This window comes from Candidozyma pseudohaemuli (genome assembly GCF_003013735.1).
Source record: "Candidozyma pseudohaemuli strain B12108 chromosome Unknown scaffold00019, whole genome shotgun sequence".
Classification (NCBI taxonomy): Eukaryota; Fungi; Ascomycota; class Pichiomycetes; order Serinales; family Metschnikowiaceae; genus Candidozyma; species Candidozyma pseudohaemuli.
In genome coordinates this window covers 161,856-183,352 of record NW_020194453.1, presented here as the reverse complement: position 1 = coordinate 183,352, position 21,497 = coordinate 161,856, and the positions used below count along the sequence as shown (strand labels likewise).

The window sequence follows — 21,497 nt, the reverse complement described above, 5'->3', positions numbered from 1 at the left end:
GTCAACGATGAAGATGCTACTACACAGATAAAACTGTAGATGGCTTTGAGTGAGCAAAGGCCGTTAACTTTTTTTTCTTTATCCCCTCTAATTTGCGTTTATGGTTACGTCTTCCCATTATTACTCAGCTAATTATTCCTGAAGCCACACCTGTTGCAGAATAGGTGAATACTCGTGGGGTAAGGGATACTTAATTTGCGCATTGCAGATACGACTTTCTTATCGCGTTATCTTGGTATAACTTTACTGCGGTGGCACATCGAGGGGAGAAGAATGTCGTCGAAGTCTCTAGATAAGAGTTAGGAAACTCCAGCTGTTGTGGTCATAGTTGAGCATGGATATCAGGTCATGACTTTTTTATTCCTTCCTGTTGAGGGAAGTACTCCATCAGACGTCAGTCATGCTCTTATCTGAACCATCAGCAACCCATATATTAAATGGCCATTTTGCCTTACGATCCATAGGCTCCAAACAATTTTGACAAACCTCCATACACCAAGATTCTTCTGTTGGTGCGAACATTTTTCTTCTAGGAGGTACGGGTGTCAACCACGAAACCTCATTTCTTCAAGTCAGGCGGTCTGAATCGAATCTAGTAATCATGGTTTTAGCGGACTTGGGCCTGCGCTTGAGAAGCGCATTGAGCACAGTCAATTCCGGCTCTGAATCCGAGGTTCAGAGTTTGGTTAAGGACATTTGCACTGCATTGCTAGAGTCTGACGTTAACGTCAAGCTCGTGGCCAAGTTAAGAGACAATATTAAGAAGAAGTGTGCCACTGAAATCGCCAATGAAAACGAGTCATCCGCAAATAAGCGCAAGAAGTTGCAAAAAATCGTGTTTGACGAGTTGTGTGGATTAGTGGACTCTCACGAGGAACCTCCCAAACCTCAAAAACTCAACAGAACCGCTGCAAAGACAAAGGGAGGTAAGAAGACCAAGAAGCAGGCCAGCTCGCATATCATAATGTTTGTCGGTTTACAAGGTGCTGGTAAGACGACATCGTGTACCAAGTTGGCTGTATACTACAAGAAGAGAGGATACAAGGTTGGTCTTGTCTGTGCGGATACATTCAGAGCTGGTGCCTTTGATCAATTAAAGCAAAACGCCATCAAGTCTTCCATTCCCTTCTACGGTTCTTACTTGGAAACTGACCCTGTTAAGGTTGCATACGAGGGTGTGACAAAGTTCAAGGAGGACAAATTCGACATTATTATCGTGGATACCTCCGGTAGACACAAGCAAGAACAATCCCTTTTTGACGAAATGATCCAGATTGGTGACGCTGTTCAACCGACTCAGACTATCATGGTCATGGATGCATCTATTGGTCAGGCTGCCGAGGGACAAGCCAAGGCTTTCAAAGAATCTTCTAATTTCGGTTCCATCATCTTGACGAAGATGGACGGCCATGCTAAAGGTGGTGGTGCTATCTCCGCAGTCGCCGCTACTAACACTCCAATTGTATTTATTGGTACCGGTGAGCACGTTGGAGACTTTGAGGTCTTCAAACCATCCACTTTCATCTCCAAGCTTCTTGGTATCGGTGACATCCAGTCGTTGATCGAACACGTGCAACTGTTGAACTTGCAAGATGACGAAGGTCACAAACAGACAATGGAAAACTTCAAGGAGGGTAAGTTCACGTTACGTGACTTCCAGACGCAAATGGGCAACTTCATGAAGATGGGACCTTTAACAAACATTGCATCCATGATTCCCGGAATGTCCGGCATCATGAATCAGATTGGTGAGGAGGAGACCTCTAAGAAGATCAAAAACATGGTTTACATCATGGACTCCATGACCACAAAGGAACTCGATAGTGACGGAAGAATCTTTACGCAAGAGCCAGAGAGAATCTTGAGAGTTGCTCGTGGTGCGGGTTGCAGTGCCGTTGAAGTCGAGATGGTGTTGCAGCAACAGAGGATGATGGCTCTGATGGCTGGTGCTGCTAAGAACATGAACGCAGGTGCCGGAGGTCAAATGCCAGGAATGGGAGGTGGCGGTGGAGCTGCTAATATGCAAAGAATGATGCAGCAGGCACAGCTGAACCCTAACTTTATGCAGCAGGCGATGAACATGTTTGGTGGAGGTGGTGCAGGTGGTGCCCCTGGAGGAGGTATGGGCAACATGGCTAACATGATGAACAACCCTCAGATGATGCAACAGGCCCAGCAAATGATGAGACTGAACCCCAACTTGATGCAACAAGCCCAGCAAATGATGCAAAACCCTGGAATGATGCAGAAGATGATGCAACAGTTTGGCGGAATGGGCGGTATGTAAACGGCTGCAAAACAAAAGGATGGTTTGAAGCTATTTGACAAGCCAGGTGTGCATACATTAGCTCGCATGGCAGTGTCCGCCATTATTCCGAGACTGACGCACCAGGTTAGTACGATCTCATTTTAGCGCTCTACAGCAGGGAAAAAAAAAGGCCTTGTTGTGTGGCGTGACCGAGCCTTGCTATTTGACCTCCCATGCTCATTCAAACTACTTGTCACGACTTTGTCAAAAGACAATAGCCCTAAGTCTTCGCCAATGCAGCACGACAACTCTAATGCGTGATCGTATCTGGGTGCAACAGCATGAGCTGGCCGAAGCACCGAAGTGTCTCGCCTCACTCTTTTTTTGTGTCGTCCAGCGAGGCATTGTGTCTAGGACACCCCGCAGTCCTAGCTTCTCTTGATAAACAACACGCTCTGCTAGGAAATAATACATGACATTCTAGCCCTTCGCTGCATCGTTCCGGGTGCATTCGGGTCGTGCATCTTCCGCTCCCCACTTCAAAAGGCCCGACCTAAAGTAGTATATGGAGGGATAGTGATCATTTCGGTCACCTGACTTTCGAATGAGGCTGCGCTGTGTGACGGACGATTATGTAGCCGTCTCTGCTTATACCCGTAGATCCCCAAATCGTGAATTCCGTATCATTAGCTGTTCTTCGATTTTGCTTATTTCTTCCACAAATTCATTCCCCACCATTTGGTACCTTTTTTTCAAAGGCTTACTAGACTCAGATCCTTGATCTCACATACACAACACTCCACGTCCCATTAACAATGGCTGAGGATGAAGAGCCCAAGAGCTTGAACTGGGATGAGATCCACGACATGGTGGTCCAGAAGGGCAATAATTGCATAAATGGCATAAAGCTAAAGGATATTGACTGGTTTTTAAGAGACTCTAACGTCTCTGCCAATCTCACCAGAAGGGATCTGGAACCAGACATACCTCTTCCAGCCGACGATAGAACACTTACCACCCCAGCATCGCCACAGATGGCCACCACCGTTTCCAACACCAATGACAATATCTCCGGGAAACTGAAACCTACGATATCTCCGATTTCTGAAGAACCCATCACTTCCGCTTCCAACGGACAGGCACCTTCTCTGCGATCCATTCCAATTTACCCAAGAAGACGATCCAGTGCTGCAAGTTTGGCTAGTGCAAGCAGCAATGGAAGCTCAGCTAGTAACGGTGGATTCTTTTCGAAACTCAAAAACAAGTTCCACAAATCAGACCCGCCCAGCGCCAATGCATCTCCATCCCTCCCCCCACAGTCCGCCAGCGCAGAAGGCCAAGACTTATTCAAGAAGGACTATCAGATGCGGCTTTCGAGACAAACATCTCCCTTGAACATCTCATCATCACCATCCCAATCGGTAGCTGATGTAAGGGGGTCCTCTACCAGCCGCAGAGCTTCGCAGGACTCCACTGATCCCAGGCTTGATGAGTATGTTCGCTTTTACAAGCAACCCGATCTGAGACGAAGCTCATTGAGTCGCCGAAACTCGGTGCGGTCGGTCAACGGGCTTGAGAGTTGTCTTTTAAACCCGATTCCGCAGAAGAAGCCCTCCATCTCGCAAGAGTCTACTAAGGAGAGCACAGCATCCAAATTCTCATCCTTACTCCGTCGTAAGAGTGTGTCGTCTACTCCAGCCAGTATTAGAGAAGAGCCTGGCCGTGACTCCCACTCGTTCGATTCGGCAGATTCTAGCAGCGGCCTGAATTTCACAAGTGCAGAGAACCTTCCACAGTTTAAAGGCTTGAAGCCCTTGAAGCGTGTTGCATTTCACTCCCTGACCTTCCTCATCGACCCACCACAGCAAATTCCATCAAGAAATCCTCGTAAAGGTAATGTTGACATCTTGCCCGGCAATGTTGTCAGGATTAATCCCCTCACAGAAGCAGATAAGGAAGCCATTGAACGGTCGCAGCGTGGTCAAGGTGGAGGTCTAGTTGTGGGTGGTAGTGGAGCTCTCGGTCTCATCAACAAAGATGAACAGGATGACAACGGCGAGGAGGCACCTCAAGAAGACGACGTTCCTGAAGCAGAGCCGGAGCAGAGTCCGGTTCAAGATGATAAAGAGGTGGAGCAAGACTCCGCTATCAACGAGCATGCGAGACTGATTGCCATCGACAAACCAATGTTGCATCATACTGCCCGCAAGGGCTACTCAGTGCCTATCAAAAAGATGGCTCTTGACCTCATGTACACTAGATGTTGTCACTTGCGTGAAATTTTACCCATCCCAGCTATCGCCAAGCAGATTCCGAAAGGCACAATGACTCCACTTCCAATAATCCAGCTTCGCAACCCAGCACCATCAATGATCGAGATACAGACCTTTGCCGACTTCATCCGAATTGCACCCATATTTTGTGTCTCTCTTGATGGCGTGAGTCTCTCCCTCGAACAGTTCAAGATTTTACTTAGCGCCATGGCTTCCAAGACACAACTTGAAAAGTTGAGTTTGAGAAATACGCCTATAGACGCCGAGGGTTGGTCGCTCCTTTGCTGGTTCCTCTCCAGAAACAAGGTTATCAGCAAATTGGACATTACGCAATGCCCGCCATTATCGGTTAACGTTCTCAAGAAGAAAAAGAAGAAGACAAATGGCGAGGAGGATACCCTCGTCCGCATGACTTGCAACAAGGAAAATAGATCTGATATGGATTGGTCGTTGTTTACAGCAACTCTCATTGCTAGAGGAGGTATTGATGAACTCATTCTTACGGGTTGTTGCATCAATGATATCGAAGTTTTCGACAAGCTCATTTCCCAAGCCATTTCGCTCAAGACCTATAGACTCGGAATGGCGTACAATCAAATTCGACCACAACAGTTGAAAATCTTGTTCGAAAAGTGGGTGCTTACAGGTAAAAGCCGTGGACTTGATTTGGGATACAATGATTTCCTGTCACCAGCCTATTTGCATACTGTCGTGGACTTGACCAGAGACCCCAGGCTGTCGGCTCTCATACCAAAAACTAATTTAGCGTTCATGAGTTTGAACGCAACAAACATGAGATTCAGCCTGCTCTTCAAAGAGGCCTTCGAAAAGTTTTTGGTTGAGTTACCCAACCTTAAATACCTAGACTTGTCCAACAATCCTAGACTCTTTGGCTCAAGGGTGAGCGGCGAAGCTGATTCTGAAGAAAGCTCGACTTATAATGATGCCCTGTCTGGCTCCCAAAAGGCTGTCAACCTAGAGGCAGAACAGAAACAGAGCCAAGAGGCCATCTTCAGTTACTTCATGTTGAAGCTTCCGTTGTTCAAGGGATTAGTTCGTCTCCATTTGGAGAACAATGGTCTTACCTCGGCCTCTCTAGTGGCCCTTTCAGAGACAATTCCTTTCTGCAAGAGACTTGGCTACTTGTCGGTTCTTGGTAACGAACTTGATGTTGTTGCAGGCACAGCTCTTATTGAGGGTCTCAAGAACTCTAAGACTTTGATTACTCTTGAGTGTGATTATCACCTTCTTCCAGACTTGTTCAAGGAGCGTATTGGCCTCTACACCATGCGTAACATGGAGCGTGCGGTGGAGTTTCAAAAGAATGTTGCCGAGAAGCTGCAAGTCGACCCTGCCGAAATGTCGCTTACGGAACAGCTTTCACAAATTGTCTCACAGAAAGCTGCCGGGAAGCTCGATGTCAAATCTCCTGAGGTCAACGCATTTATTGAAAGAGCTAGAGCGGACAGAAAGAACTTGCAGACGACCATTCTTGAATTGCTTCAAATGCAATGGAAGAACGAGCTCAACCTTGATGGTAAAGAGACACTCATCCGTTTATTGTTCATTGACTCTTCCTTGGTTAGAGGACTTAAGCTCATTGATGAATCTTTGGTGCCCGAGGAACATTTCAATTCTACTACAATGGTCAAGGTGCAACTCGTCGAGGATGAAAAGAAGGCAAACAAAGAAGATGATGTCAGAAATCTCCAAGACCATAACCACGAAGATCCTGATACAAGAGACCTCTTGGACGCCTCCTCCTCATTACCATATTCACGCTCGCATTCTCTTACAAGTTTGAATACACTCAATAAGGAGGAAGGGTCTGTGTTGAAATTGCTGAAGATCAACAATGATACACATCTCCTTGACGAGTTTGAAAAGTGCTCTGGTGAAGAGCTTCGTGAGAAGATTCTCAACGTTGATCTTTCCGAGCTCGATCAAGTCATCGCTTTCCTCAACAGGATGAAAGACAAAGGCGTGAGTTTGAAGAGCGTCTTTAATCAGGCACCAGGTTACGATACTAAGAACCTTTTGGCTGAATTCCATCGTCGTCTTGAGACTTTGAAGAGCGGCTCAGAGAACCTAGGAGATGAGCCTTCCCACGAACAGAGAGAATATGTCGAGCCTACCGAAGATGAGATCGAGGTTAAGGCTAAAGAGGACGGTAACACTATACATGAAGCATTTGACAGTGTCCTCAACAAATTTCGCCCAGCGAGGACTTAATACACATAATATTCCGGCAGCTTTACGCTGCCTAGCATTCTTCAACTTTCCCGTTTATGTATCCTATTTAACCCTTTTGCTGGCTTTAACCAGCTGCTCTATTTATCTATCCTTCAAAAATCGTTGTCAGAAAGAACTGGGTCCCGGGTTGATCTTGATGGAGCGTCGTCGTCATCACTGTATGCGTCCTCATCGTTGTCCAAGTCTGCACCTCTGGCTTCAGCTTCCTCGGCCAAATCCTCACAGGCATCAATCCAGTCTGAGTAGATATCAACTGGCTGTGACAAAGAATTGATGGCTGTTTGAAAACTCTGCCCGCAGATCTTGCAAGACAAGTCGCCTACACCGTTTTTCTTGTCCAAAGTGCAGATGACGGACTTTTCATGATTGCAAAACAAACAGCGGAAAGTCGTGTCAAGCTTTTGCTTGATCTTCTTCTGTGGCTTGGCAGCGGCCTTCCGTTTGCCCATAGTCGAAACAAGTTATCTAGTGAGCACCAACTCACCTCTCGTTAACTATCAACAAAACGAACCCGTACACCACCACTTGATCACAGCTTATTATTCATCATCTCTTGGGCCCTCTTCTTAAGTCTAGCTTCGAGTCTAAATTTTTCAAATGCCATTCTTTCGGCCTTTGGGTCAGGCGGAAATTTTGCCGAGGTTGGGGAAGATGGTGCGGGTGACGGGGAATTCGATCTGCTGAGAACTGTGGGGCTAGCGGACCCATTGGGGGAAGGCGTGTAGCCTAGATTCACCTTGATATTGTTGTTGTATTTCTTGTTCATCTTCCTGCCGTATTCATAAAGCTTCATGTCATTCTTCTTGTAGTCAGTTAACCTGAGTGCATCTTGGAACACCAGTTCAATAAAAGCAGGGTTCGTCTTGATTTTGGCTGCAATCGGATAGTGAAGAAGCAAGGACAAGGCCTCCGAGAAATCACAAAGAACCAACTCAGACTTGATGTGGATTAACAAGACTACCACAAGGAACATGATGGTATCTGGGACAGGGCTCAGGCCGGTATGAGTGTCGATAGCAGCCAACTTATCCCAGAGCAAAGACGGCACTTCCAAGTCGTTGCCAAGCTCACGTAGAAGCAAAAGCCTCAAGTATCGAATGATCCAGAGCTGAGACTCAAGTCTGAGTTTCGTCACCAAATTGTAGTGGATGAGCTGATCAACCTTCATGAGATAAATATTAAACACGTTAATGGAGGACATGAGCTCTGCTTCGCTAGCGTAGAACTGCAGCACCAACCCACTCGACACTGTGAACCTATTGAGAATCGTGAACAAGTCGTGCTCGAGGTACTTTTCGTCAAATAGCAGGAAGATATGGCGCTCATCAGCGGAAACAGTATTCGTTGTGGGGAGCGGAATCAGCTCCTTCCTCAAGTTGAGGAACATGAGACCTATGATCTCATGAATGCCTTGCTTGTAACCGATAGACGAATTGCATTTTGACCACACATAAAGGACCGATATGATCTGTCTTTTATACATCATTGCAGTTTCGCTATTGTCGTGAAAGATTGTCTCTCCTGGAAAGAGTCGCTGGACGTCCATGATAATGGACATGAGGAGATCGTTATCGAGCTCAGCCTGTGATGGCGTATGTGTTTCAGCACCATCTAGGGGCATGGCTAGTGGATCATCTGCAATGTTTTCAATTCTATGGAGATGCTGGGGTGCTGGTTTCAGGTTCTGGTTCGATCGGCTGGACTTGGTGGTTTTCTGTGGCGGGAGATAGAACTCATTGTCTTCGTCTAGAAGGTGCCATTGTACAACCATATCCTTTTCCTGGCGGAGTTTATGGTATATGACACGAGACAGGGTCAAGGTTGTATCCCATTCTCTGAAGTTGAGCGATTCTGTAATCAAGCAGGCCTTCCATAGAAAGAGCCTGGAGAAGTACTTCTTGGCTGGAGTGTATTCATTTCGAAGGACGGCAGTTCGGAACAGGTCTATGCTACCTTTATATTGTTCTATAGATAGAAGAACTTTTGATATTATCTCGTTTTCCTTGATCATCCCAGAGATCTCGTGAGTGTATGGGTGCAGCTTGGGCGGTTTTATGTTTGAGCCATACTACTCAATACACAGTGCGCCGCGGTAAGCAAGATCAATGTCTTTCTAGACCACAGCAACCCCAAAAATAGCCTTGAAATAATCTTTGGCTATCAAAATGCTCAGGTTAACCCCCATCACGTTCTGTTGGTACCACCAATGGAAAGCTCCATCTGGAAACCGTCTCTCACACCAGCAACATCCGAGGTACGATATCTTTGTGAGACAAAGTATCCAATGTCAAAGTTCACCCACTCGTTGAAGTACTTAAGGCCAACGCCACCACTCAATGCTGCGCCTGTGCTAGTGGCCAAAACATCCTCTCCAACATTTCCAACAACACCCGTGGCGTAAAGACGAAGAGGGCTTCCCTCGGTCTTCTTGCGCTGCACAAGCAGTGGAAGCTTGCTATAAAGGGTAAGGCCAGTCTTGTAGAATTGCAGACCACCTTCCGTGTTCACGCTGTTTCTGGCAAAACCCTTGAAAGTCTTGTAACCACCCAAGTAGAACTTGTCAGCTAAGTGGAGCAGTTTGGAGCCATCCGAACCCGAAAGATAGATGTTTCCGGCCTCGTTGAAGACGTGTGCGGTGATGGCGTTTTTGAAAAATGACTTGTACAAGTTGAGGGAGAAGATCAGCTTCACAAAGAAGGCCAGCCCCAGTGCACCTTCCTCTTGTTCTTGGTCAGAGCTAATCTCGTTCGACAAGAAGGCAGAAAATCCGTTCTCGGGGTACACCTTAGTCTTGTCATTGTAGTAGGATAGGTTGTTGTAGGCCAAACGGTTCACAATGGACAGCTTGAGGAAATTACCAGCAAAGTACTTGACTGAATCGGCGGCGCCATCATCGATATCGTACGCGGTTCTCTTTGTCAAGGCCAATCCCGTGAAAGCAGAGACCAGGTTGTCACGGTTGGCATAAGACACACCAATTGTACCTCCAGTTCTCTTAAGAGAGTTCAATTGCCAGACCTGGTTGTTGCTCTGAGAGTGGTACAAATCAAGCACGAATCTATAGGTTGGGTCGCGTAGGTTGGAAACAAATCTCAAGGAGGAGAGAAGATGCTCAGAGGGCTTGTATGGTCTGTAATTGACACCGACATTGATGAGCTCCGCGTTATGATTGAAGTTGTTGTTCAAGTAGCCCAAATCCACCTCCAAGTTGTCCTCGGTATTGAAGCCCAAGGCAGCATCTCCACCAACAGATGGAGCACCATCCAAGTCAAAGATCACCTTGGTGGGGATCAGCTTCTCTATGTTGTAGCTCTTTGAAGACTGAGGAACAGGACGCAAGTAGTCCACATGCAACGAAGGCTTGACGGATCTGAAAACATTGGTCTTGAGCAAATTGTCCTGGCTTTGGTCCACGATATGTAACAATTGACCCAAGGTGTAGTCGCTCTGTTCAACCAATGGTGATAATAGTTTGGCGAAAAACTGCCTCAGAAGGTAGTCCCCGCCGGTCACTTCAACACTGCTCAAGTAGACCGGACGGGAGGATGTGTATTGTAAGGCATCCAGCTTCGAAATTTGCGCCAGCAAGTCGCCGTGGGTGGAGGCCATTACGCAATTGAGGTGGTTGCTGATATCTTGAAGATACAACTGCACTATTGGTCCCGAGGTAGTCGTGCGACTCTCAATACAATGTTTCACGGCCGGGCCGTCGGGTGAATTGGAGACTCAGATAAGATTATTTTTATTGTTTCGTAATTGTCTTCGTTTCTATATTTTGTTTTTTTAGTTGTTTCGGCGGTACCCTCATCAAACTGTGGTCGGCCGATCTCGCAACTCTACAGATTTCGCAGCCATAGTGGTTCCTATGACAGAAGTGTAATTCTCTATTTGTGCTCCACAGTGGCACCGTCGTAAGCAAGATCAAGCAACTTCCACTTACACTCGACGCCGTTCTCCTTGAAAATGCCAATCACCTGTTCGGCAATTTGCTCATAGTTGTCCGTAGCCAAGCACAAGATGGTAGGACCCGCTCCAGAAAGGCAGATTCCACAAAGGCCGGGGTTGGTCTGTGGAGTGAGTTCATTCAAAACATGCTCGAGACCAGGAATGAGCTGTGCACGGTAAGGCTGGTGGATTTTATCCCTCATGGCCTCGTAAATGAGTTTATGGTCTGGCTCTGGAAGAGTCAATGCAGTAGTCAAGACAGCCAATCTTTGCAAGTTGAACACAATGTCCTCCTTGACGTACAGCTGTGGGAGAACTGCACGGGCGTCGTCGGTCTTGACTTCAAATAAAGGAATGATGGTGACACAACGGATCTTCTTGTTCCAGTTGTATTTGATGTACTGCCCGATATCCTTTGGAGGTTCCCTAGTTTCGTAAGAGGACTCAGGTGTGGAGGCCTTGGGCAAGATGTTTTCAAGAGGAACGTTCTTGGCCTCTGTCTCAGCTTCGTTAAGCTGGTTTAAGTATGAACCCACGAAACCACCAAGCATGGCAGCTGCAATATTGTCGGGGTGTCTTTCTATTAGCAAACAGTAGTCAAGCATTCTTTCCTTGGACAAGTTGAGCTTTCCGATCTCATTACCCAACATGACACCACCCACAATAGCAGCACCAGAAGAACCTAAACCTCTACCGAGCGGAATAGGGTTGATAACATGGATTTTTGTGCCCTGTGGGAAGTTGGAGATGCCGTTGCAGCGCATAACATACAAGGCTGTTTGGGTAATCAAGTTCTTTTCACTCTGAAGAGGTACGTTCTCAGCAGCATCTCCTTCATAGCTCAATTTAGCGTGGTGCTTATCGTCTGATGTGTCTAGCGAAGGATCCACGGTGACCTGGACCTCCAAAAAAAGGTTGAGACCGATTCCCAAAACGTCGAAACCAGGCCCGATGTTGGCACTGGACGCAGGAACTTTGAGCTTGAAGTCCACCATTGTTATGATTTCGTTTCTCCAAAGTGAAAAATTCTATGTAGTAGGCCTCAACTTGAGTCAGCCTGATAGACCCGTGCACCCCGATTCAGGCTACAATGATATCAACAGCTTCGGCACCTTGGCGCCATATGATTATTAACCCTATTTAGTAAACACACGTCTCTCTCTTCTCCCACTCGATCTCAGCAGGCTCCATTGGCAAAGTCACCATAGACTGGTAGTCAACAGGTGGAAGCGAACCGTTGTTCTTGAACTTCCACTTGATGTTGTACACATAGGTTGCCAAGATGGTGCCAAGCTGGACATAGGCGAACTGCTCACCAATGCAACGATGTCTTCCACCACCAAATGGCAAGTATGGGGAAGAAACACCCTTGGTCACCTTACCGAAACCATAGTCCACGGCATCAGAGTCAATGTTGCTAGACAACTCCTCGTCCCATCTATGAGGGTCGAACTCGCCGGCCTTAGGGAACCATTTTTCAGAAGTCTGAGCGTAACCAGGCGACACCATGACGTAGTGGCCCCTAGGAACAACGTAAGTAGAGTTGGGAACCACAAGAGGGTTCATGACCTTTCTGAAAATGGAGTGCAATGGCATGTGCATACGTAACGTCTCCTTGATGGTCTGGTTGATCAAAGGCATCTTCTGCAAGTCATCGTAAGACAAGTCTTTCAAGCTGCCACCCTTTTCAGCCAACACAGAGAGCACCTCGTTGTAAAGCTCCTCTTGCAACTTAGGGTTCTCAGCCAAGTGCAACAAGAACCAAGCAGAGGTGGAAGCAGAAGTGTGCTGACCACCCATCAAGACACCAATCAACAAGTTGGCGACCTCCTGGTCAGTCATCTTCACACCATCTTTGTAGGTGGAGTTGGTCATGAGCGAGTCGATCAAGTCTCTGTCTGGGATGATGTCACCGGTCTTTCTTCTCTCATTAATCAAGGACATGTAAGTAGCTGAGATCTTCTGCTGGGCAGCGTCTCTCTTCCAGTAAGCGGGCAAAGGCAAGTGAGGGAAAACAAAGTTGATAGGGGTGAAACCCTTGTCCAAGTCGGAGTACAACTGGGCAAAAGAGGCGTCAAACTTGGCTCTCATGTCGTCACCCATCAAAGACTTGGAAGCAGTCAAGATGGTCATCTCAGGCTGGGTCTTCATCACGTTGGCAACACCGTTGTTGCGATCGTTCATCTCGTACTCAGGACAGGTCTTGAAGTAGTCCAACACCTCCTCTTGGATTCTGGGCACGTATCTCTGGAAAGCTTCCTTGGTCAAGGCAGTCTTTGCGAACTTCTTCTGCTCCATCAAACGGGAGTTTGGGCAGTCGAAAATAACACCCTTGCCGAAGACAGGAGTGGTCAAGTGGGAGTAAGCTGCCTCGGCAGAGACGTCAGCAAGCTTAGCGTTGAGCACAAACTCGTGGCCCTTTGGACCCAAGTAGACTGTCATAACTTTACCCAACAACATGAAAGCAAAGACATCGCCGTACCGTTCACGGCAGTTGTCGAAAAACTCGTATGGCTGCATACCGTAGGCCACAGCGGATCCAAACCATGGGATCCAGTGGAAAACAAGGGGTGCTCTATCTTTTCTAAAGGAGTAGATGAACTGCCAAAGAACATTGTACACGATGGGGGCTGCAATGAGGATCACAAGCTTCACCGGCGTAGGCAAAGCCTGGAAGTGGTCCACTAAATCCGCAAGATGATCCTTCAAGGTCATTAGGACGGATAATAAAGAGCGAATGCGGTGAATCTAAAAGTTGGCCAAGACGATGAGATTATATAATGTGGATTTAAGACGGGACTATACGAAGGTGCACGGGTGTGTGAAAAGAGACGCGAGCATGGCATGGTTTATGGGACCACAAAGGTGCACGGTAGGCAGTGAATATGGAGGTTTTTTTTAGATTTTATGAAAGGAGAATAAACGTTTTCTTCCCCTTTGTGACTAATCAAAGATTTTGATTGGACGCCTCGAATTCCAAAAAGTGCACCATCAGATCTACCTCGTGTGGTCAGCATACTTTGGCGAGCTGCGATAGGCAAGTCAGGAGATGTACCATGCACTGATAGGGGACACATCAACAAACGCCGACGTCTACTAAAACGCTATGACACGTACGCGAGCCAATCAGATCACTTGTATTAATATCCGGAGCTTACTAGTATACTTCTATGGGCACATCGTATGCGCGAAAGAATGGTTGCAAAATGTAGACAGTGTAAACGAGAAGTGAAAAAGGGATGCGTACACTGCGTCGCTGGGGATGGTGCAAAAAAAATAAAGGAGAAGAAGCCTGATGTGATTAACGGCCGTCCAATAGGCTCTCATCGATTTGAAGTCCCATCATGCGAGCCCGTTCGATCAACTCACGGTGCTCCATCTTTATGCGCTCGTTCTTGCGCTCTAGGAACTTGATGTACTCGATCGACTTGGCCAAAATCGTGCCCTTGTTAAGTTTTCTGGCAGGCTCCAATCCTTCGAGATCTTCGCTGTGCTCGAGCAGCGGCGAACAGATATCGTCTTCGTCTTCTTCGTCTTCGTCCCGGGAGCCCACAGAGCCCGAGCGGTGCTTGTGTGTCTTCTTTGCAATCACCCGAAGCGTGGGCACCAGCATCTGCAAAGCGGTGAAGCGGTCGTTGATCTTGTTTCTGTATCTCTGTTCGATCAAGTTGTGAGCCGATTTGGCCCGCACAGGCTGCTGCGGCTTGTTGCTAGCCGGGGCGTTGTCGTTGTAGCTGTTTTGAAGCGACGTCTGCGAGTCTTCATCGTCCCACTTCTTGAGCCCCGTGTAGTTGCCCGAAAGGAACTGCTGGTTGTTGAACGACGTCATGCCGTTGAGGCCGCGGCCCACGGATCCATTGAGCCCGTGCGGCTGCTGTGCATTGTGGTGGAGGTGTTGTTGCTGTTGGTGATGAGGAGGTAGTCTGACCAGGTTCTCGGAAGGAGGCACCAGTGGAGGCCCCAGGGTCAGAGCCAGGTTGGACGAGGAGCCGCCCAGCTGGGGGTTGGTGTTTGGGTCCATGTGGGCGTAACCCATCGGGTTAAGCAGGGAGAAGTCGTTACCCATGGCTGGGCTTACGGCAAACGGTTCATAGGGAAGACGGTCCCGATCGTAATCTAGCGGGTGGTCGTCCAAGATGGGCGGGTTTTGCATGCGTGGGTAGGAGAAGTCCATCTGGTCGTTGTTATTGTTGTTGTCGCTGTTGTTATTGGTGGAGTTGTTGTTTGGAGATTCTTCAAAGATGGGACTAAACAGGTCAGGCTGGGATGCCGAGAGGTGAGCCGGGTCGAGGTCTTGCTGTGGTGGGGGTTCGGCAGGGCCGTCAAAGAGAGACGGTAGCTGGGAATTATATAGACGGGACGTCTTGCGACGGTCGTTCTGGGGAAGCATACGGCAGATGGGGTGGTTTTTCTCAGGTGGTACTTTTTCCTTTGGAGGTGCTTGGTTCAGGCTATCAGTACTGCACGTCAGCGGAGGCTACGACAGACAGGAGATGGTTCTGGGGAAGCGCCGGGAGAAGAATGTAGAAAATAAATAGTTTAATTACGGTGCTTTGCGTCGGGCTGCGGCGGCGGCGGGCCTTGGGATTTGGGCTGGTCATTAGTCTGGCGGTGGGTTTTTCACGGTTTCGGTTTTTCCAAGGTCAGCCCCAGCACTGCGGCAGAATGCACGTTCGAAAGAGGCGCCGGAACAATTGAGCTTCGTGAGGGCGGCCGTTGGACTGTGATTTTTTTCCCACAAAAACAGAATTTCTTTTAGTCTCCTGAATCCCCCGCTTTTGGGCCCTAGAGCAACAAGCTTTGGCTGTTTTGGTGCCCTTGTCGCTTATCCGCGCGGTTTTGTCCTATGCTGTCCTGGATCCAAGCTGCATCACTCCACTGAATCATACGATTTAGTCCGCGAGCAAACAAGGCCCAGGAACGACAAGGAAAATCGACATAGAAAAAAATTCCAAAGCAACACCAGAACATTCGCGCTGCTTCCTCGGTACTCGGTCACGTAGGTCCGTAAATCAAACCAATTAAGACAAAAGAGTCACTTAAGCCAAATGCTTGTTCTAAGCCCTTTTGGCCCTGACCCTGACCCGGTCAGTAACTCCGGGCTCCTCGGTCCAACACACCATTTCTGCCCCATTTCTGCCGTAAATGCCAGTGAAGCAAAGTATTTTCTTCTTGCAGAAGCAGCAGCATGTAGGGTCTTCGGTTCGCCGCTATGTACGGTGTACTTGTGGACCAGGGTGCTGCTTGACGCACGGTGCTGAGCCATTTTTTGCAACCGTTCTGCGCCTACAACATCACCAAATGACGGCGGAAACAGACTTTATTTTTGGGAGCTTGAGCTTCCTCGGTCCGTCGGCGAGCCCGTCTCGCCACCTCTTTAACGCTGCTCTACGTTACGGTTGTTGGATCCTCGGTACTCTGCAACGCTAGATCTGGATCTTGTCGATCACCTCTCCAGGCCCAAGAAACCGTTTTTCAAAAATTATGCTGTCTATGCCTATTTGGATCTTGCCAAGGGACGCACCACGCCTATCTGAAACACCGATTATCGATTCCATCACCGAAAGGAGGGGATGGCCTCGAACCGTCTGGGTCTCCTGACTGGCGACTTAGATACTGAAGATCGACACTGCCTTGACGTAAGCATGCAATGGTTGTCGGCCCCTATTCACGTCAAGTACGTTGCATCGACGGCAGACCAAACTTGGCCGTCATCAATTAGGTATAATGCTGATATCTCCGAAACGCACAAGGCTGCATCATGCCCAAACCTGTAATTGGTCGTAGAAATCGATCCGCTTCTCTGTCTTGTCCATCGCTCTCAATACGGTGTATTTGACGTCGTCCACCATAGCTGGATGACCACAGGTGACGAATGCTGCTGAGCTCGTAGCCTCTTCCACATCTTTATGAATTAATTGAGAAAGGTCGGGTCTTCCTTCGAATATTTCCACATGTGGGAGTGCCAGCCGAATGTGCTCCATAATTTCAATTCCCTCTGTCTCAACCTTAACCTTCAACTCTTTTTCCTCATCCTTATCGGCCGAGTGGACTGACTTGCTTGAGGAGATGGAGTGGGGCACTTTTTCCATGCTGTCCTTGTGAAGGGCCGACTGCAACTCCTCGATCCCATCTTGCATATCTGGTCTTGTGATGTAAATCGTGGTCTCCACGGGCAAGGAAAGCATCAATTTTAGCTCGTCGATAAACCACGAAAGCGACTTTGCTTCTCTCAAGATCCAAACAAGCTTTACTTTCTGATTCTGGATGGATCTCTTGGCAACGTCTCTGCCCAGATGCAAGGCCTCGGCAAAAATGCCTGGAATACCATTACCTCCGGCAATATAGGTGACGCTTGAGTGGCGACTCACTGGGCTTTTTTCTCCATATGGTCCTTCCACACCAACCCTCATAAATATCGTTCTGCCTGGAACGTTTGCCAACTTCTTGCCGATTTTCTTGGTGACTCCATTTTTCACTTTGCAGTAGAAGACAATGCAGTTGCCTTCTTTCTCCTCGACTTCCACAAATGTGAAGGGGTGTGACTGCCAGAAGTACCAGCCCAGAGCAAAATGCAACCAGGCGTGACCTCCAGGGATCGAAGTCCAATGATTTGGTTTTGGAACCGTCACTTTCACAGCGTCATCGGCAATGAGTTCAACTTTGGCTAGCGGAAAACCGAACCAAAATAATCTGATAACCCTCACCAAGCGATCCACGCCCCAGACGGCAAATATAGGATACACTAGCTGAGGATAGTTGAGCAGCGAAATGTGCTGCCAAAGTCCAACCACGAAAAACACAGCAAGGACAATGTGGATCACCAAGAACGTTTCGTAGTAGGCTCTTCTGAGGAAAAGCAAGCCCTGGAAACAGATGAGAGCACCGCATGTGGTTGCAACAATGCCCCAGACAACATAGGTCTCGGCCATTTCCTCAAAATAAATGCCGTCCATGACATAAAGTGCCGTGAAGCAGATGGAGTGAACAAAAGCCATGGCAACCATAAGTCTGGCGATCCAACGGTGGTAGGTAATGAAAGATGCAAAGCTCCATCTAGTGAGCCATTGGAGAATGTTGTTTCTTCCGCCGAACAAAATAAGCAAGGGAACCGTCATGGTAGCAACGATGCCTGTTCTGTCAGCCACATAACGAGTGATGGCCTCTTTCTTTGCAGTGAATAATGGGTCGTTTGGAAGGTAGCGAATCTCGACTATCAACATGGCAAACACGAGCCAGAAGAAGACGATGAGTATGAGCGATTCCATTCTCGAAGGAACGAGGTAGCTGAGAAAACCACCCAAGAAATCCTGCTGTGTTTGTCTCTTTCTTGACCACAATGCTGGAACTGTAATGTACCTTCTCCAGGCCCTAGACACCCTTCCGTTGAAGAAGTTCTTCAAACCTGGCAAAAGCACAAACCCCCAATTGGCCACACCAGCCAACAAAAAAATGAAAAACCAGTACGAGACGGCTCCAACACCGTAGTAGATGGAGTGGTCGTAGTTGCCCAAGAAGACCTGGTAGGATTCTCGGTACAACAGTGCCTGGCTGCCATTAATTGCAAGAGGTGTGGTCATATTGTCAGTGGTGGAGTTGAAGTCGGGATTCGATGCAAGCGGGTCTGTAGCATGGTCCTGGTAGTACTGGTACGATTCCTCAAGCTCATCCTCAGTCAAAGACAAGTCGTACCACTTTTGACAATAATCGTTCCAGTATTTTGTGCCCAGCTTGGTCGATCCATAAAAAGTTAAACACCCCATGACTGTAGCCCTAGCATTTTCGTTATTGCAGTAACACTCGTAATCTCCAGGCACCTCACAGAAGAGGTACGGTGACAACATATATGCACATGCCAAGTATGAAATACCGCCCTCGCCATAGAGCTCTAGGTTCAGTACTTTGGCCGAGGCTCCGAAAAGAAGAAAAATATATGTCAAAAGCATGCCCGCTGGTGGCTTGGAGGTGGACCCTTTGAATATAAGTAGTCCGCATGGACCTCGTAAATCAGCGACTATTCCCCAGATTGGCGTCGAGGCGGTCTGCCGTCGGAGCTTTCTGCCCAATGAGAGACGGTTTATCTTTGACCATCTATATGCATCAAGGTGTCTGGACGGCTATTGTTGGAATGCAGCCAATGGGTGGGTTTGAAGCAGTGGAGGAGGCTTCGACCCGCATCCAGAACACAAGTACGGCGCCGGGGCACTATACCAATTCCTCTATTATATCCGTTATTTAACTTCTCTATTTCAATCCTAATCCCTCGATGGTATGAATTATTGATGGAGAGCCGCCTCTGCTTTGACAGGTGGGGTGCTTTTCTTGGCCGCGTTGACAGGCAATATACGGTGAGGCGACCATGGGCGTTGCATTGTGGCACCTCCACATATTTGAAAAAGCCGTCCGCAATTCCCGTCTACTGTTTCAGCCTGCGCCTGGGGTCTGGCCGCTTAGGCGGACCTGCAGCAAATGCACCTTTTAGATCCAATCAGATAATCAGTAGGCGATGGTGTCAGAGAAGTGGCACATGCAAGATACTTCCGTAAACCTCCCATGCAGATGTGCTGGAGCCAGATTAAGACGACCAAGCTTGTGATTGGAAATATGGCAGCTTCGACGAGTCTGACAAAATGCAGTTGCAAACATAACACAATGTTGAAAAACGATTATCAGATCACAGAGGCCTTTGTGGGATTCCGAAGTGTGCCGGTCTGCCTACAATGGGTTCCTGGAATGGCTGTGGCAGGCTTGGAAAGAGGGCTTTTCGGCCCTGCGCTTTTCACCCAAAGCCACCTCGGCTTTCTATTATTTCCAATGGATCAATGGCTTTTTTTGATTGGCCCCTGGCGAGTGGAAAATCTGACAGGGCGTTGTGGGCGTCCCCAGAAGCTTAAGCGGTGTGCGTTTTTCATGTTCGAGCTGCATTAGGCTGGTAGCGTATTCACGAACGTTCAGCTTTTAGGGGTACACAAAACGGGAAGAGAAAATGTGACAAGTGGAAATTGCCGATTCCTTTTTTATGAATTGCTCTTTGGGTTTGGAGAAACCCCATACGAGCTTCCATGGTGAACATAAGTGGTTGATCACATCACGTTTTTTGCAATCATCAGAGAAAGGACCAACAATGACAAAGTCGCCATTGACTTACATGACTATTTTCTCAAGACCGCTGACTTTGTGGTTTCGGATTTCGGTTAATACCGCTTGTGCTACTACGCTATAGGCCTTTCGCAGCCATTGTAGGACGTCAACTCAAGCATCAAGTCCACACAACCAAATAAGCAATTCACCAAATCTTGAGCAAAAACAATATTCACAACCTCCAAATACCCCAACACACGAATAACCTTCCAATGCATCCTCCTACGACTCTTCGCACGTGATCTCATCGGCTTTTCAGTGCCCCAGACTTCATCTCCAACCTACATCATCATGTCTGATCTTCACGACTTGTGTAAATTCTCCAGTCGGCCCATCACCCAAAAAGCCGTGGATGATCTCAAATACTACTTGAAGGCTGGCATCCCCGCCACCTACACCATAGAAGAGGCGTACAATTACATGAACGGCATCGAGGAAGGTGGAGCTACTACCACTACAACTCCGCTCCATCTTATAGCCACGCATGTCCCAAAGGACCTTTCTGAAGAGGAGATGAAGATTGTCAACGACATGGTCACCATTCTCTTCGAATACGGTGCTGGCTGGTGCTTGACAGATGTGAATAATGACACTCCAGGCTGTATCTTCATCAACAGAGGCATGAAGGACACTCCGTTGTACGATCAGATTGTGGATGCCGGAGTCCGTGCCGAGCTTTTATTGCGTAAGGTCAGTGAGTTTGACATGGAGGTGCTCAGTGACGAGGAAGCTCTTGAACTAGCAGCTCGTCAAGAAGAGGCTGGAGAGAATGCTGCTGAAGAGGACACTGAGGAGACATCTGAGACCAAGGACGTGGCTGTAACTCAGGAGGCCGAAAAAGAAGCCGAAACCACCGAACTGAACGACACAAGCGACCCCTCTTTCAACCAAAAGGCTTACCTCGAATCCAAGCTACAGTACAAGGACGATGCCTTGGTCACCGAGGAGGGCAAGGACGGTGTCATGATGTCGTGGGAAACGGATCTCATGAAGCTTGGCAGTGATTCTCTCTTCAAGAAGGCCGAGGACCCCAAGGACACTAACATCCTTAACATTGGTTTTGGCATGGGTATCATCGATGGCATGATCAACGCCAAGAACCCTACAAAACACTACATCTGTGAAGCCCACCCTGACGTGCTTGCAAAGATGAAGGCTGACGGCTGGTACTCCAAACCTAACGTCGTTATTCTCGAAGGTCGCTGGCAAGAGCTGCTCAACCACTTGCTCAGTTCAGGACTGGTCTACTTCGACGGTATCTACTACGACACCTTCTCGGAACACTACCAGGACATGCTTGAGCTTTTTGACTTTGTCGTTGGTCTCCTCAAGCCCACTGGTGTCTTCTCTTTCTTCAATGGTCTCGGTGCAGACAGACAGGTGATTTACGAGGTGTACAAGAAGTTGGTTGAAATCGACCTCGGCAACTACGGCTTGAAGACGGAGTTCAAGGAGGTTGAGGTTCCGCAAGAGACAATGAAGAAGGGCGATGCTAAGGACGAGAGCGTCTGGGACGAGATCAGAAGACCCTACTGGCTGTGTCCCGTGTACTACCATCCCGAGGCCACCTTCCACGATATTTAGGTGGGTTATTGGACATTAAGGACCACTTGGGGCTTGTCGAGCCATCATTATAT

At 48.0% G+C, this 21,497-nt stretch overlaps 10 protein-coding genes across 10 annotated transcripts; 3 read left to right on the top strand and 7 right to left on the bottom strand.

Moving 5' to 3' along the window:
* Nucleotides 1–601: 601 nt before the first annotated feature.
* SRP54 (RNA-binding signal recognition particle subunit) lies at nt 602–2,287 on the top strand (the record flags this gene model as incomplete). Its single annotated transcript, XM_024860257.1, has 1 exon — nt 602–2,287. One exon carries the CDS (start codon nt 602–604, stop codon nt 2,285–2,287), a length of 1,686 nt encoding a protein of 561 aa, XP_024711636.1.
* A 776-nt stretch (nt 2,288–3,063) lies between these two features.
* Nucleotides 3,064–6,753, top strand: MHP1 (Mhp1p; the record flags this gene model as incomplete). The annotated part of the gene is made up of 1 exon (XM_024860256.1): nt 3,064–6,753. The coding sequence occupies one exon, from the start codon at nt 3,064–3,066 to the stop codon at nt 6,751–6,753; it is 3,690 nt and encodes a 1,229-aa protein (XP_024711635.1).
* Nucleotides 6,754–6,866: 113 nt separating this feature from the next.
* Nucleotides 6,867–7,223, bottom strand: C7M61_004942 (uncharacterized protein; the record flags this gene model as incomplete). The annotated part of the gene is made up of 1 exon (XM_024860255.1): nt 6,867–7,223. The coding sequence occupies one exon, from the start codon at nt 7,221–7,223 to the stop codon at nt 6,867–6,869; it is 357 nt and encodes a 118-aa protein (XP_024711634.1).
* Nucleotides 7,224–7,303: 80 nt separating this feature from the next.
* Nucleotides 7,304–8,785, bottom strand: C7M61_004941 (uncharacterized protein; the record flags this gene model as incomplete). The annotated part of the gene is made up of 1 exon (XM_024860254.1): nt 7,304–8,785. The coding sequence occupies one exon, from the start codon at nt 8,783–8,785 to the stop codon at nt 7,304–7,306; it is 1,482 nt and encodes a 493-aa protein (XP_024711633.1).
* Nucleotides 8,786–8,958: 173 nt separating this feature from the next.
* On the bottom strand, nt 8,959–10,383 carry SAM51 (Sam51p; the record flags this gene model as incomplete). The annotated part of the gene is made up of 1 exon (XM_024860253.1): nt 8,959–10,383. The coding sequence occupies one exon, from the start codon at nt 10,381–10,383 to the stop codon at nt 8,959–8,961; it is 1,425 nt and encodes a 474-aa protein (XP_024711632.1).
* Nucleotides 10,384–10,658: 275 nt separating this feature from the next.
* THR1 (homoserine kinase) lies at nt 10,659–11,714 on the bottom strand (the record flags this gene model as incomplete). The annotated part of the gene is made up of 1 exon (XM_024860252.1): nt 10,659–11,714. The coding sequence occupies one exon, from the start codon at nt 11,712–11,714 to the stop codon at nt 10,659–10,661; it is 1,056 nt and encodes a 351-aa protein (XP_024711631.1).
* Nucleotides 11,715–11,859: 145 nt separating this feature from the next.
* Nucleotides 11,860–13,434, bottom strand: ERG11 (sterol 14-demethylase; the record flags this gene model as incomplete). Its single annotated transcript, XM_024860251.1, has 1 exon — nt 11,860–13,434. The coding sequence occupies one exon, from the start codon at nt 13,432–13,434 to the stop codon at nt 11,860–11,862; it is 1,575 nt and encodes a 524-aa protein (XP_024711630.1).
* Nucleotides 13,435–14,020: 586 nt separating this feature from the next.
* HMS1 (Hms1p) lies at nt 14,021–15,109 on the bottom strand (the record flags this gene model as incomplete). Its single annotated transcript, XM_024860250.1, has 1 exon — nt 14,021–15,109. One exon carries the CDS (start codon nt 15,107–15,109, stop codon nt 14,021–14,023), a length of 1,089 nt encoding a protein of 362 aa, XP_024711629.1.
* A 1,369-nt stretch (nt 15,110–16,478) lies between these two features.
* Nucleotides 16,479–18,482, bottom strand: C7M61_004936 (ferric reductase family protein; the record flags this gene model as incomplete). Its single annotated transcript, XM_024860249.1, has 1 exon — nt 16,479–18,482. One exon carries the CDS (start codon nt 18,480–18,482, stop codon nt 16,479–16,481), a length of 2,004 nt encoding a protein of 667 aa, XP_024711628.1.
* A 1,669-nt stretch (nt 18,483–20,151) lies between these two features.
* On the top strand, nt 20,152–21,444 carry RMT2 (protein-arginine N5-methyltransferase; the record flags this gene model as incomplete). Its single annotated transcript, XM_024860248.1, has 1 exon — nt 20,152–21,444. The coding sequence occupies one exon, from the start codon at nt 20,152–20,154 to the stop codon at nt 21,442–21,444; it is 1,293 nt and encodes a 430-aa protein (XP_024711627.1).
* Between the last annotated feature and the right edge of the window lie 53 nt (nt 21,445–21,497).